The sequence below is a fragment of the Dermacentor albipictus genome, chromosome 5 (genome assembly GCF_038994185.2).
Source record: "Dermacentor albipictus isolate Rhodes 1998 colony chromosome 5, USDA_Dalb.pri_finalv2, whole genome shotgun sequence".
Classification (NCBI taxonomy): domain Eukaryota; kingdom Metazoa; phylum Arthropoda; class Arachnida; order Ixodida; family Ixodidae; genus Dermacentor; species Dermacentor albipictus.
In genome coordinates this window covers 66,564,012-66,579,355 of record NC_091825.1, presented here as the reverse complement: position 1 = coordinate 66,579,355, position 15,344 = coordinate 66,564,012, and the positions used below count along the sequence as shown (strand labels likewise).

At 43.3% G+C, this 15,344-nt stretch overlaps 1 protein-coding gene across 1 annotated transcript; it reads right to left on the bottom strand.

Moving 5' to 3' along the window:
* Nucleotides 1-1,000: 1,000 nt before the first annotated feature.
* On the bottom strand, nt 1,001-1,372 carry LOC139060297 (putative nicotine oxidoreductase). The gene has a single exon (XM_070539398.1). The coding sequence runs from the start codon at nt 1,370-1,372 to the stop codon at nt 1,001-1,003; it is 372 nt and encodes a 123-aa protein (XP_070395499.1).
* Nucleotides 1,373-15,344: the final 13,972 nt, after the last annotated feature.

The following is a 15,344-nucleotide window of genomic DNA, read 5'->3' as shown; positions in this document are numbered from 1 at the left end:
TATCAAGGATCTGTTTCTACGGTAACCCTCCGCCGCTGCTAGAGTCACAGCTGCTTCTTCTCCCTCTGTTACCGTGCAGTTCCTTAGGGTTGCGCTACTTATCAGCTCTCCCATGTGATCCACGGTCACTGCCGCAACTCTGTTCTTTGGTGTTGTGGTCCCACGGGTATAGGGCTGCATCCGTGTATACCACATTGTTTTTAGTGGCCAGGTCTTTTCCCACGTATTCTGCTCACGCCTGTCTTCTGGCCGCGTGCAGATTCTGGTCCATATTCATTGGTAGGGGGCTAGCTTTCAGTGTCTGGCAAAAAGAGTCTGGTATGTTAGCCATCCTATCCTTCGTTGCTTCCATGTTTTTATAGCCTAAACTTTTAAGGAACGTCCTGCCGGTGGTTGACTGCTGGAGCCTGTGCAGCTGGGCACCCAGTTGTGCCTCCTTGAGCTCTTCAGATGTGTAGTGGATACCCAGCTTGAGTAGCTTGTCGTTCGACGTGTTTCTGGGCAGATGCAACGCTCGTCTTGTATGCTTTCCTGATTAGAGTCTCGACTTGTTCTCTCTCTTGTTGTGTCATGTTGTGGTATGGGAGTGAATACGTGACCCTGCTGACCACCAGGCTCCTGACCAGCTTGATTGTGTGCCCCTCCTTCATGCCGCTCCGTCTTTGCGATACTCTCGTGATCATCCTGCTGACTTGCTCCGTCAATTGCTTGAGCAGGCCTATCGTGTGTCCGCATCATTTGCTGCTCCAGATCCACATGCCGAGAATGCATATTACGTCCTTCTCTGGTATGACTTGACCTTCCAGATACATTTCTATCTTTTCCTTGGTTGTGTTCTTTCCAATTCTCAGAAGTTCTGATTTCTCGGTTGAGCACGCGAGGCCTCTCTCTCCTTGACGTATTGTTTGACGCATGTTGCCGCCTTCTGAAGCTTTTCTTCTTCTTGGCCCAATGGTGCCTGATTTACCCAGACCGTGATGTCATCCGCATACATGGCGTGCTAGATGCCTTCGATCTCGTTCAGTTTCTGGGCTAGCCCGATCATAGCGATGTTAAAAAGAATTGGCGAAATGACCGAACCCTTCGGGGTACCCTTGTTAGGCGTGTCAAAGGTATCACTCCGCAGGTCTCCGAGTCCTACTGTCTCCGTGCGCTTTGACAAGAATGCCCGCATGTAATCTTGAACTCTCTTGCCGTAGTTGGTCTTGTTTAGTCCTTCCATGATGGACCCATGGCTGACATTGTCAAAAGCCCCTTTGAGGTCTCGGGCCATTATGATGTTTTCGCCTGCTTTGGGGATCTTGTTAAGGATCTCTTCCTTTATTTGCGGCAAGGCATCCTGTGTTGACAGGTTCGCCCGGAAGCGAAACATGGTGGGGGGGGGGGGTACAGTTCGTTGTCTTCTATGTTGTCTTCTTCTACTGACGCCGTAATTTTAGCTCTGCCCCTTCTTCCCTGAAGCTAACTCTTTATAAAACTTTAGTTCGCTCCAAATTGGAATATGCTTCAGCCATTTGGGATCCGACTCAGTCGTCATTAGTTTCTTCTCTTGAAAGTATTCAAAACCGCAGTGCACGCTTTATATTATCTAATTATTCTCGCTATGCAAGTATTTCTTCAATGAAACGAACTCTTAACTTACCTGATCTTTCGTCACGCCGCAAATCTTCCCGTCTCTCCCTTTTTCACAAAGTTTTTCACTTGAACCCCCTTTTAAAAGACACCCTTCTTACCCCTCCGTCATATATTTCTGCCCGCACTGACCACAGCCTTAAAATCGGGGTGCCATTGTGCCGTACTAACCGGTACAGTGACTCATTCATCCCCAGGACAAGCACGGACTGGAATCGCCTTCCCGCCTCAATCGCACTCATCACCGACACTACTAACTTCAAAACCGCCGTTCAGAATGCCTTTTGTTAATATCTTTTGTAAATTTTTGTTAATACTTGTTTGTATTTTTTATTTTTATTTTTTACTGCATTACTTCTTGTTTTGACTCCACTCCTTTCTGTAACGCCTTCGGGCCTTGAAAGTACGTGAAATAAATAAATAAATAAATGTGTCACTGTATTCTTCTGGTGACCACTCTTTTGTAAAGCTTGCCGAGACACGAGGTTAGCGATAGGGGCCACAAGTTATCTATCTGTAGCTTCTTGCAGGGTTTGGGTATCATGACCGCTTCCGCGTGCTTCCATTCGGTTGGTACCGTACCCGCTTCCCACTGCGTATTGAGGTAGTCCGTGAGTTGCGCCACCCCTTCATCGCTGAGGTTGCGGATTAAGGAGTCCCGAAAAACACGGCGGTTGGACCTGGCTATCCAGTGGGCGGGGGTGGCACGCGCGCTTGTTCTTGCTCTTCTCTTGCACTGTGCCCACTACTGCAGGTTGAATTTTCCCCCTTCCTCGAAAAGAAAATCGGCTCAATGGTGAAGAAGTGGTGTAAGAAAAAGAAGGCGCAAAGAAGCATGATCAAGGCAGGTGCTCGCGCAAAGAGCACAGTCAGAGTCACAGGAAAGCAACAAGGACAACAGTGGCGAAGCTTGACATGCTGAGTCTCAAGAACCGGAGAGGCACTCGCATTACCTGCGAATATGAGCACAAATATAAAAAAATTTATTAATGAAAAAGAAAATAATAATCGGGAACGCGCAACATATGGATTCATGCGTATGACGTGAACGATGTGAGGGCTAGGTTGTTGTCTACGCCATGTTTGATCAGCACTGTCCGGAACGACTTCGTAGTTCAAGTAGCTAATGTGGCGCAGCACTTTGTATGGGCCAACGGGAGTCTAGCGACGGGAGTCCGCACGCACACTTGGTCGCCGGGATTGTAGCGTACTGGTCTGTGGCTGCTGTTATAACGCCGTGCATCTGCATGCTGCTGCTTACCAACGTGCAGCCGCGCAAACTGGCGAGCTTCTTCAGCGCGCTGAGCAAATTCTTGGCCGTCACTACTTAGGCGCTCGTCTTCTTAACACTGCAGCATAGCGTGTAGCATCGCCTCAAATTCGCGGTCGTAAAGGAGACGAAATGGCGTAAAGCACGTGTTTTCGTGTACGGCGGCATTGTACGCGAAGCTCACGTAAGGCAAAATACGATCCCAGATTTTGTGCTAGCCTTCAATATACGCAAAGATCATGCCCCGGATTGTCTTGTTTAGTCACTACGTAAGTCCGTTTGACTGCGAATGGTAAGACAGTCAATTTTGGATGCCTGGTGTGGCTCAATTGAAAAACGGACGGACGGACGGACTCAAAACGGTTGAAGTAGGTAAATAATGCTCTTCTCATTCTCAGGAATATTTTTGTTATCTGTGTGTTAGCAGCACGGGGTAACGAACACTTGCTTTGGTTAAGACAATAAAATTGGGATATTTTAATTGTGTCCAATTCACAGAAAACATGCGCATAAAGAAGCATAATATGTGCGCTTTCAGGGATCCAAAGCTTTCGTCAGCTGGTGTAGCATGATTACTGGAAAGGAACAGCCATCGATATGTACTTGTCATACCGTTTAGGTGATTACATCATCATCATTTTGGCTTCATCCGTCCATTGTCGTGATATCAATAATTATCTACATCGTCTAACTTACCAACGTGCTAAAAAAACAAATTATTAGGTTTTACGTGCCAAAATTACTTTCTGAATATAAGGCACGCCGTAGTGGAAGATTCCGAAAATTTCGGCCACCTGGGGTTCCTCAACGTGCACCTAAATCGAAGTACGCGGGTATTTCCTCATTTCGCCCCCATCGAAACGCGGCCGCCGTTGGCTGGGGTTCGATCCCACGACCTCGTGCTCAGCAGCCCGACACCGTAGCCACTGAGTAACCACAGCGTGTGTCGTTATCTGTTATCGTCATCATGCTGCCTTCGCCACTCTATCAATGTCATTCATTCTTCGTCATTGCATCGTCGTCACTACATCCTCGTGATACTGTCATGGTTATAACCAGTCATTACCGTCTAACCGAATGTCATAGAAGAGCGGGGCGATCACAGGGACAGTGATGCCGCCATATACCCGAGGCAATCCAAATCTCACAACGACCTCTTCATGTTATAATCGTTTTTTCGGCAATGCGGTTCCTTCGTTACATTGTTTGAATGTTACTCGCATTAACTTCGATAGTCATCATGAGATGGGTTCTGCCAGAATTCTTTCGTCTTCGTATCACTGGATACTCTGGTCAACGCTATTCCGAAGTTATTAGATCACGGATTCTCAGAGGTGATCGGGCTCACGTGAGAGTCGGGGGATCCGACGTTCGAATGGAGGTGTCGCGTGCAGTGTGTTTCACACGGTCCCTTGTGTCAACAAGGATATACGTAATAGCGTGCTTGGGTGTCAGGGTGAAGGACGAAGGCAAGGTCGGATGAAATTGACGATAAATAAGGCAGACATTTGCACTACCATCACATTGAAGAGGCGGGAAACGTTTTGAATAGTGGGTGACTCACTGCAAAAAAAAATAATGATAATAATAAATTCCTACACTGTCTTCAGTAGCCGAAAGCATCGTTCTCATATAGCAAGAATCAATGAACCAAGCTTAAGTACAAATGGGTTCATTTTTCAAGAAAAGCACGCTTCTTTAATACTTCTGCAAAGGCAGAGCTAGTAACAATATTTTGTTCTTACACGAAAACTTCTATATTTTGCTTCAAGGATCATGAATCAGCCTCGTTGTATTATTGCCTTCTGTGTACATATATTTTGAAAAAAAAAACACAGAAATAACAAAGAACTTTGACGCGTTCTTAGAGTAAAGAAATAAAATGGCGGCAAAGAAAATATATGATATTCATCCAAAAATAGATTTGTGAGCTAAGGGATAGTGCAACTTGCTGCTGGTTCCATTTATTTCGTGAATTAGGAGTTCAAACGAATTTAAGGAATTTAGGCGAGATTCTTACGCCATGGACTAGGGCAGCACTCAGTTGAACTAAAAAACTGTAAAAGGTTTGTTTACAGACGTATTATTTTTTGCTGACGACAGAATGCTTTTTTTCCGCAGGTAGCACCTGACGCGTGCTTCAAACAGTATTTGCCTAAATGATCTTTCAGTTTAGTTACTAGTCAATCAACTCAAGCAGCAAGACGTCTCTTAAGACAAATATGTGGTTTAAAAATCTGTATGAGATTAAGTTCGCTTATTCGTACCGGGCGAAACTAAAAAAAAGATTCGAAATTTTTTTCCATATTGCAGGGCAATCTACGGCCCAATATCACTAAGACACTTATTGCTAACATTCATATATGAATATCCAAGCGCTATTAACATTGCGCAATAGCTCAGACCACTGAGTCGCTTTAAAGGTGCTATGCAAAGGTATTTGCTTTCTGTTCCTGAATGAGAATATTATGCCGAGAGGGTCTGCCATTTCACGTCCGTATACTTTTGCATGACTTAAGCATGTATAATTGTTTCCTGTTAAATCAGATTCATTGATTGGTCTACTTCTCTTTCCATATTTCTTACATGTTGCAATAAGATGGCCTTACACGGTCTTGCTCTCATTCAGAAAATGTGTAGTTATGTATGCAATTAATGCATGTATATTTCTAACGTATGCTGTTCACTGGTGATAATGTACGAGTGACAGGGCCTACGTCAGCACATTAGTTTCTGCTTTCATCCTTGCCATCCAAGGCCTTCACTCTCTCTAAAACAGTGCTAAATACATAAATAATAACTGCCTGCTCCTAGTTGCTCTCATAGCTGCACATGTCAGTGCTTGCAGCACCCATGGCGAGACCGATTGGTTTTATGGGATTCATGGTATAGTGACTAAGGTCAGCGAGCCACGCATCCATTGCGCCCGTGTGGTCAATATGTATTTCGAGAATGCGCAAATTTTTTCTCCCATTGCAACAATGTTTTACCTCCGAGAACGAGCGTGACGGCTGCTTCGGCTTACGCGGAGCCTCGGATCACCACGCTGTCTTCTCAGGAAAGAGCCGCGTGCCAGTTTGTGGCAGGTAGTCGTCAATAAAATCAGGCACCGCGCGCAGGGTCTATTGCTGATTGTGCGCTGGTCCACATCCCTTGCATAACTCGATGCCATAATATTAAACTGTTGAGCCCAGTAATTTAATAGCCTCCAGTCGCTCAGCCAGCCCTATCATTGTTAAATTAAATGGCAGGGGTGATATTATGCAGTATGGTGGGTCAACCGCCATGTTTGAAAAAAACCTTCCCATCGTCTCGGTTTACCCGCACGAAAACAAAAAGGTTGCCATTGAAGAAAGTTGAGCGGGTGGCTACTATTCCTTGCTTCTTCGCTGCCTCGATGAATGCCTCGTGCATCACTCCATCGAAGGCTTTTCGAAGAGGCACCGCCATGAGGATGCAGTCGTGGCGGTTTCCTCAATCGACCTTTTTCTGATATTGCAGACTTCCTTCCGATTTCCGATATTGCGGACTCCCTTAACAAGTAGGAAACTGCCAACAGCGCCAAGGTGTCGTCGAAACCCTGTGCCGGGTGGATGTGGCCCTCTGTTTCTAGAAAGTATTTGCGTAAGGGGCACCGGCTCCACGAGATGACGCGTAGTAAGTGTAAGCGATGAAGGGCACACGTCCACAGCCCATCTGCCTGTTTGGTTGATTTCGGTATACTCCATAGTAGAGTAGGAAGATGTAATATGCGGATCAGACGTGTTGTGGGAGTACTTCTCAGAGAAGCTATTGTGCTCACTCTGCTGCCGTGGCCGATCGCGCGCCAGTGCATTATCCCACCGCACACCTCCGCCTGATGACGCCATCACGAGCGCCAACCAATCGACACGGTACTGCTCCTCTTTTTCTCCCCCTCGCTGGCCCACCTTTGACCCTCATACCCAAACGCTCCTTCATATCAATAGTTGAACCACAACGAACCCTTCGCCCCTTCCCCCCCCCCCCAACCCGATCACCACACCCAAATCCATGTGACGCAAAGACGCTATCGTCTCAGAGACTTTAGCTTCAGGTTGAGTTCGATTGCACTACCGAAATAATGTGAATGCCGAAATACGCTCTTTACACAGCCACTGAGTCGATTTCTAACGGATTGCTAGTTTATGAAAACCAGGGTAAATTCAACCGACAGGTGAACGAAGAATTTAGATATGAATCAATTTAGTATTTACATAATTGGATAAGAATGGCTAAATATATAAAATTTTAACCACGAGGTTTACAAATTTATAGGGTCGAACCAAAGCTGCAGTTCAGTTTTACCTTAAGAGGACAACTATGGTATGACTTTACAACTCACAGAAATGTGTTACAATGTTTCCTAGCGTTTTACAAAAGTTCTACAGGTAAATTCTTGGTGTATGTCGCACCGATATATAATGTACCAGCCTTGTAAAGCCTGGTTGTCTCAAGAAGAGCAGCGAACAAAATCAGATCATGCTATATTTATTCACGAAGTTGTAAGCTTGGTGCTGCAGCCTGTTTTATTCGCCTCAAGATACTTGATATATTTGGTGCATGGGGTTCGGAGCAAAGCTATTTTGCTCTTTTCATGTATTAATCTAGAGGCTCTAAAGCTAAAGATTCCACCTAAAAGTAACCTACATTGTAAAACACTCCAACCTCAAACAACATCATCAAAACAAGACACACTCCAAAAAAGAGCTTCGCTTCAAAAAAAAAGAAGAAAAAAAGACAGCTTCTATTGCCGCTTTCACTGGGAGTTCAAAAAATGCACATGGTAATATACATATATGACGCTCATTGAAGTCAATAAAGCGTCGCAAAATATATTGCCCATTAGATTATATCCGACAGCTTTTTAACCATAAGTACGGTAACCACCACTCAAGAACTATTTATTCTTAACACGAACACTCTGCCACTTGGGTTTCGACTATAGCAAAGAACTACTGAGGAATTTTAAGTTCCTCTTGGGGTCAATGAACGAACACATGGAAAAGAGTATGGAAAAGGCAAACCTGTTTCCCTTTGCATATCAAGGCGAACGGCTTCATTGGAATACATGCAAGCGGAGACACTTACGCTCCGCCCGCGTCGCCGAAGCTCTCTCCTCCAGTGCGCTGGGTCACGCTTTAGTGCCTACGGGAGGGAGAGCAGCTAATGCAAGAACACTGTTCATGTTTGCAGCCGGGTGTCTATCTTTTTCTTAGGTCTGAGGTTATCGAAACGCGATCAGAGCTTCGTAACTGAAAGTATGCAGTCAAGGCACGTTTCGCTGCCCATTGTTTCTCATTAAGTGATTTTGCTGTAGCGAATATTTCGTACGGCGAAATACGAGGAGCCCGCTAGGTTCATAAGAATGCACAAAAAAATGAATCATGTTTTCTGTCTCATGAGAGCTTGCGTTTGCCATAGGAAACAGCGCTCTCTGCTTTCCTTGATCACTAAGCTCATGTTTCATGCCTAGTTAGGAGGAAGCGTTAGCTCGGGCCCTACTCCGACGCGGCCTATTCAAATACATGTAAAACGCAAAAACGTTTTTCTGAGATAACCCCTGGGCCGATTTTAATGAAATCTGTTGCATTTGGGAGAAAAAGCTAAACTCTAGTGACTGTTGAAAGCAGAATTTATATTTAGGGTCTTAATTTGTTTAAAAGATCTTCAAATATTCGACAGTTTTAAAAAAACTAGAAGCACGAAGTTTACAAATTCAAAGCTCTGCATCAAGAACAGGTATCACTGTTCTGTAAAAAGCATTCATTAGATCATTCAAAGCGGACGAATTCTATATGTCATTTTACATCTTACGTGAATTTGTTACGTTGTTTACAAGGGTTTTCCAAAAGCTGTATTTCCATATTACTAATTTTTTTATATTCATGTGTAGAATACCAATTTCCATCCAGGCAACAATCTAGAGGGTAAGTTTCCAACAAGAAGTGTATATTTTGTCTTCCTCGTTATTATAGCATTAACATGTGTCATCGGCAGATTCATTATTTACCTGAAGTTCAACTCAACCGTAACCCAGCAGTGCAGTATGATTGTGAAGCTCAATAAGTTTCACACGCTATCAGGTGCATAAGAGTGCCCAGAACCCACTAGAACTGGCAGTAGCCAGAAGAATCATGGTTTTATGAATCTCATGTATTAGCATATAATCAGACTACTATCATGATACGCCAGTGCCACTTGCTTGTCATTATATTTATAGCTTCGTCTCTTGTATAATAGCTTCTTGTGCACAGTAAAATCCCTAATCACTAAAAGTGAGCATTTTCACTTTTATGAAGCAGTTAGGTTACCTGTGGGTTAAAAACACTGTTCTTAATTTGTTGAACTAGGTGCTGGCACATGGTCAGTACTGGATGTGAATGTCACCTTGTCACTTTTTTTCTGCAAAGCAGGTACAGTCATGTACTGCTTAAGCCAGCCTCGTCCTGACCGCACAGATGAAGAGCTAGTTGCAGAGAAGGCAGCTGTCTGCCACGCTGGATCCACGGTGAAGGGTGTAAAAGGCCCTTCTCCTTTAATCAATCTGCCTGGATTTAGCAGTGTGTGGTCCTGGTGCCCTGACTTGTGGTAATGGCAGGCTGCTGGAGCATTGTGCACAGATGTAGGTGGTAACAGCATCTGGATATCACACAAAACATTGCAAAAGATGCCAAACTGTGCCAAATTCAAAAGGCAGGGAAGTGCCGATTTGTATACTAGGTCTTTTCCATCCAAGAAACCAATAACTGCATTAACAAACCTTCTACAGGGGTCTTAAATAAAGAAGTTGGTTACTTGGGCAATATGACGTATGATATGGGTGCATCATGTCCAGCACCCATTCTCTGCATATCATGTTGGTATTTGGTTTTGTCTTAGAACTTTAATTATGTTTCATAAAACCTTACATTGCTAAAGCTAGACTATGAGGCAGTTTGGTCTTTTCATCCACATTCTTGTTTTTTGTCATTTTTCTTACCATGTAAGCATTTTTCTGGAGCACTTGCAGTATTTCGTCATGCTCTTGCGTTTACAAGCCAGATGTCTGTCTCTGAACTGCCCAAACCACTTGTAGCACGCAAATATGATGCACCCTCAATAGAACTCCACAGTGAACGAATTGCCAGAAATATTTTTCAGGGGATGAAGCACTTCTGTAACTGCCGAGTTTTCCAGCAATAAAGAAGCAGAATGCTTGCATCTGCGTAAACTATATATAACATTTTCTTTGTATCATCTTTTATCTGACTCTCTATCAGCATGGTAACATTGATTATTATCTTCTTTCTTAACATTGATAGGTTCCAAATAGCTGCTTTACAACAAGTATTACTCAGCTGCTTTAATCTTTTTGTTCTCCCATTTTCTGCAATATCCTTCACCGGAAGGACAACAGACAGTTCACGTGATTTACGACTTTTACAGGCAACAAATTAATTATATTAGTAGTGTCATGCCCATTGCTTAAAAGCTCCTAAGCAATTTTGCGCATCTCAAAGTTCCTTGAATTGATGCAAGCAGGTGCTGTTTATATGATGGCTGCATGCTCATGTGATTAGTTTTTCAGGCCAATGTGAAAGAAAAACATCAGTGCTTATGTGTGGTTTTATGATATTGATCTGTATTTATTATTACGTTGGTGAACTGTGTGTCCACTCTGAACATATGAGCATTACTGCTGACGTTTTTTATAATCTGTATAATAAAACTACACATAATATTATCAAGAACACGTTCATTTTAATAGTTCTTGTATTGTGTTGTCATGATTTTCTTTCATTTTCAGTGCTGCTAGGCATCCTAATACCTAATTAAAGAGCTTCTGCAAATTACAAAGGGCTGATTCAAAATTTCAGAAACTTTTAATCACTGCAGCTATAGGCTCTTTTAATGATAAGATTTTTCTTCACTACAAAATAGGGGTTCCTATGTTGCTTATTTGCACCTCTAAACCACCCTAGCTGGATGAAAATACTTTTCAGAAATTGCTCGAAGGTCCATTATATTTATTCAAGTCAGAATAAGAAACTTTTTGCAGATAAAAAGCATTAATGGTGCATCTCACTTATTAAAACATTCTGGAAATGCTTGTGGGCACTTATGAAAACACTTGTTTGTAGCTTTGTCAGTGCCGTGATGTTTCAACCTTAGCCTACAAGATAACGATGCTCACACGATGTGAAATTTTCACGAAGTTTTCTTTACGTGCATTCTGCAACTTAAAAGGAAGAGGTCCGGACACTAACCAAAATGGTATAAAGTTATTTGCATTATGGCTCGCCCTCGTGAGCCTTGTGAACAAGGCTTCCATGGTGGAGCCAAAACGCAAATAACTATTTAAAACCGTTTTTGTCGGTGTCTGGACTTCTTGCTTTTAGTATGCATCATCCCTCTCAGACGGGCTTTCGTCATACTCTCGACTTCATCTAGTCTGCACCTGTACAATGGGCTGTAATTTTTCTTATAATCTGAGGTGGCCAAGATATACTTGGCACGGTAGCATTGAATGGCCCAGCACTGTAGAATAATTCGTGATGCTATGTTTAAATATTCATGCGGTGTCAGTTTGCAATGCAGTCGTACATAATCTATTTACGTTTGATTTTTTAGAATGCTCCCTATCAATGCACTGCCATCTCAACAGTACCATGGCTTTTTGTGTGGATTCCTTCCATTTGAATGCCACCACTGCTTGCACAGCATCACAGCCTGCCTGCCTTGATCTTGCGGAAGAAGAAAATACAAAATGCCTATTTTTTGAAATGCATGCATGGCTGCATGGAACAACACCTGCTGTCGGGTTGTTAGGGCTTTTTGTAGAGAAAATGTTTGTAATGACGCCTTATATGTACCCTGGTGGATAAGTGTTTGCCTCTTTGCCTGTGTAAAAATTTCCACAATTATGGATACTGTTAAGGGTTCCTGTAGTATTTCTTCTTTCATATCCTATAGAAATATTTGTGTCATTAAAAACTAAAAATTATAATTGAATTGCTGCTTTGTGTGATATGCAATATTCAGCTGAAGGTTATCAGCAGAGGTTGAACAAGTTATATCAGGTGGAGAAACTTTTTTGAGAAGTGGACTTCTTCATTAGGGTAATAACTGTTTTCCTTTTTATATATATATTTATATAGTTCACTTCTCTCCACTCCATGGATATCCAGCAAAAGGTGTGAGTGCACAGAGAAGGTAAGTTTAAATGCTCAACATGGGGGTTTAGTTAGGATAGCAAGGTGTGTAGAAGTAGGGGAGTTTGGCAAGTTGCTGACACCAATTTCTATGAGTGATCTTGTTGTTTGTGTCTATGTTGGTTATATAATGCGAGGCGTCTTCTGAGGCCAGAAATTTTGAAAAAGCTTCTTATATTTGTGGAAATTCAGTACGTGCCTCTAGGACTACCATAGCTATGTGTCACTGTGATCATTGGTTATGAGCACTTGGGGCCACTGAGTAGATGCAGCTCTTCAATGAACGTTTTTCCCACAAACTTGTGTATGTACACTGGGTGTGTGCTACTGCATATGTGCCACTCTTTAATGAACCTCTTTGATGCGGACTTAGGTCATGGGGCATCACAACAAGAACCTACGTAGTGACATCTATGTATGCATGTAAGTGTGAGCTGGACTTGTCTGCTTGGATTTTTTTCCCTGACGACAACTAGTCCCCTTGTTGAATTAACTTCAGCCTGAGATATAACCTCTTTGACTACTGTTATCACATTATGCCCATTTTGCTGCGGACTTGTCATGTTCTCTAGCTGGCAAGCTTGAATTTCGGGTACTGCACAGTGCTAAGGAAATTGATTCAGAGTGGGTGGTACTACCTCTTCTTTTTCTTTGCAGCTGCGTGTAAGAGAATAAGTGAAATAAGAGAATAAGTTGTACGCAGACGTGTATTAGAAATAGCACAGATCTTCAAAGATACTTTATGTTCCGGGTCATTGATCGGGGCTGTCTGGTCTCCTTTGCATAATTTTTGTAGCATTCTCGTTTACATGCGAAAACAAATGTGGCCTGTTCTATTGCATGCAAGGACTGTCCAATAGCTCATGATGTTTTGAGCCACTCAATTTCAGTCTTGGCTGCACTTGTGGATTTTCAACTGTACTGAAGCTTGCGAAATGCTTGAATTTCCTGTCAAACTGGTTTGCTTGTTTCTATCCAATTTATAGATCTACTTCACTTTCTATATGCTAATAGTCATTGATTGTACTGTCGTGCTCGCACATTTGATTCTCGAACTGCAATAAATTTCCAGATATTTTATTGCTTTGTCATGGTTTTCGACTCATTAGGCACTAAGCACACTACTAAGCACACAACCAAAAAACTCCCTTCAACCTCGTAAAATTCCCAAAAGGCGCATAACAAACTCCCACACCTACCTGTAAAAGCTCTAACTAAAAGCAAAAATGCACTCCGAAAACATCTGTTTAAACCTACCTTAGTAAAACCGCTCCATAAAGCTGTAAATATTCACTCCCGAACATTCTCCTATATGTTCCCATAAAAAGCAAAAATTGAACTCTCAAAACTATCCATAAGTGCTCCCTTGAACAGAACTCCCAAAATATGGGAACAGTTGCTCCCAGGCTTACACTTAAGCACTCCTACAAGGAGGCGAAATAATTTCCCAAAGGTATCCTTCAAAACTCCTTAAGAAGCCAAACGTTTCCGAAAATATGTACGTAAGAACTCCCATCGCTTCTCCGATAAATTCCCATAAGAAGCAAAACAAAAAACCTATGTCAACTTGTGAAAGCTGCCAAAGATCCTCATAAAAACTTCCATAGTGCTGGTGTTCAAAAAAGAAATAAAAAACTCCCAACGTTCCCCATATAGACTCCTGCAACCGCTCAGGAGTTGGTGTTCAAAGGAGAATAAAAAAAGTCCGATTATTCCCCATAACACCACCATACACAAGGGTGTGAAAAAAAAACACCGTTCGAATGAAGGATATTGACCTTCCTGAAGGGCTTAAGTTGTGCAACAAGGCCGAAACTCCCTAAAAGGGTCAAACCTGTTTACAGTGTATTTACTTTCCTCACAAATGGGGGTTGTTCACCGCCAATTTCACCAAGCCTCAAGGCATAAACACTGCAATTGCTCCCGAAAAATGAATCTCCCGGAAAAATGAAGTGTAAATGAAGCGTGAAATGCGGAAACCCGAGTGGAATCTATTTCTCAGCTTTCATCACGCTTCCTTTATGTAGATAAGAAGATACTCTTGGGAACGTCGCAGCTACTGTCCTGTTTAACTCTGCGCGTTTTCGCCGTGGTTAATTATTGACACAAAAGGATAATTTATCACAGCACTATGTTTTAGAGTTATGTTTGGGAGCCCCTTCCTCCTGTGCACACTGTCCCTGAGGAAGCCGGCTCTGATAACTCTGACGACAGCATACTTAGACTATACAGTAAATGTAGTTCGTTTATCGCACGACGCGCACTTGGCGCGTCCCGAAATCCGTCTCCCCTGACCCGCCCCGATGGTCTGCTTAGTACCCCCGCTGCACGAAGTCTCCTCCAGCTCATTAACGTGGATCTCGCGAGCAAGAGTCACGGTCCCACGGTCATGGTGTGGTGCACAAGAACACCTCCCACCATCGTGGCGCAGCACCGCCGTATTCGTCGGCTCGCGACGCTCGGCAGTCTTAGTACTGGGCGCGCACTCGAAGTCATTAATCGGGTCGCCGCCACTGCCGCGTCTGAAGAAGTTGTTCGCGCTCGCCGCACGCACGTATACGAGGCGCTGAGGGGAAACGTTCCGGTCAACACTCCTCCGATGGTTCGAAGGCGCATTTCCAGGAACCTCACCGCGCCGAAACAATCCGTGACTGGAGAAAAGGAGTGCTGTGCTTGCCGAGATCGCAAGCCTTCAGACGCTACAGGGCTCGGACACCGCCTTTCCTTGCCTCCTACGGTCTACCGCCCCGCCCAGCTACATGGTTACACCAGAGCAGGTACCCTTTCTCTAGTTTCCTTTTTATCGCAACTCTGTCGACCGCCGACTTCTGCTACCCATAAAAATGGGAAAAATAGTCAAAGAAAGCTATTTACTTAAAAAAAAATGCATGGTGTCGCATCTCTGTAAGCTTATACGTCTTCAATAAAATCCTGCAAGGAGCTGTAATGAAAGAATAAAAAAGGAACAGTGATACCAAAGTATCCATCTGCAAAAGCGCAGATTGGGTGAATATACGGGCCCTCTGACCGAATATTTTATTATTCAGTCTTTCTTAAGACAACCGCGCGGGGCAAGTTAACGCTCTCCTTTCAGCAATGAGTCTCCATTAGGTTATGCGACATTGTAGTCAAAGTCAACATTAGGGAAATATCAATGCGCGTAATTATTGAGATACATCGTGAAGATATTACCACGTGATTTTCTCCAGGTTGTACGGTGCACGATTAGG

Coding starts and splice junctions, on each gene's coding strand:
- LOC139060297 (XM_070539398.1), bottom strand. CDS start 1,372: ATGTTTCGCTTCCGGGCGAACCTGTCAACACAGGATGCCTTGCCGCAA.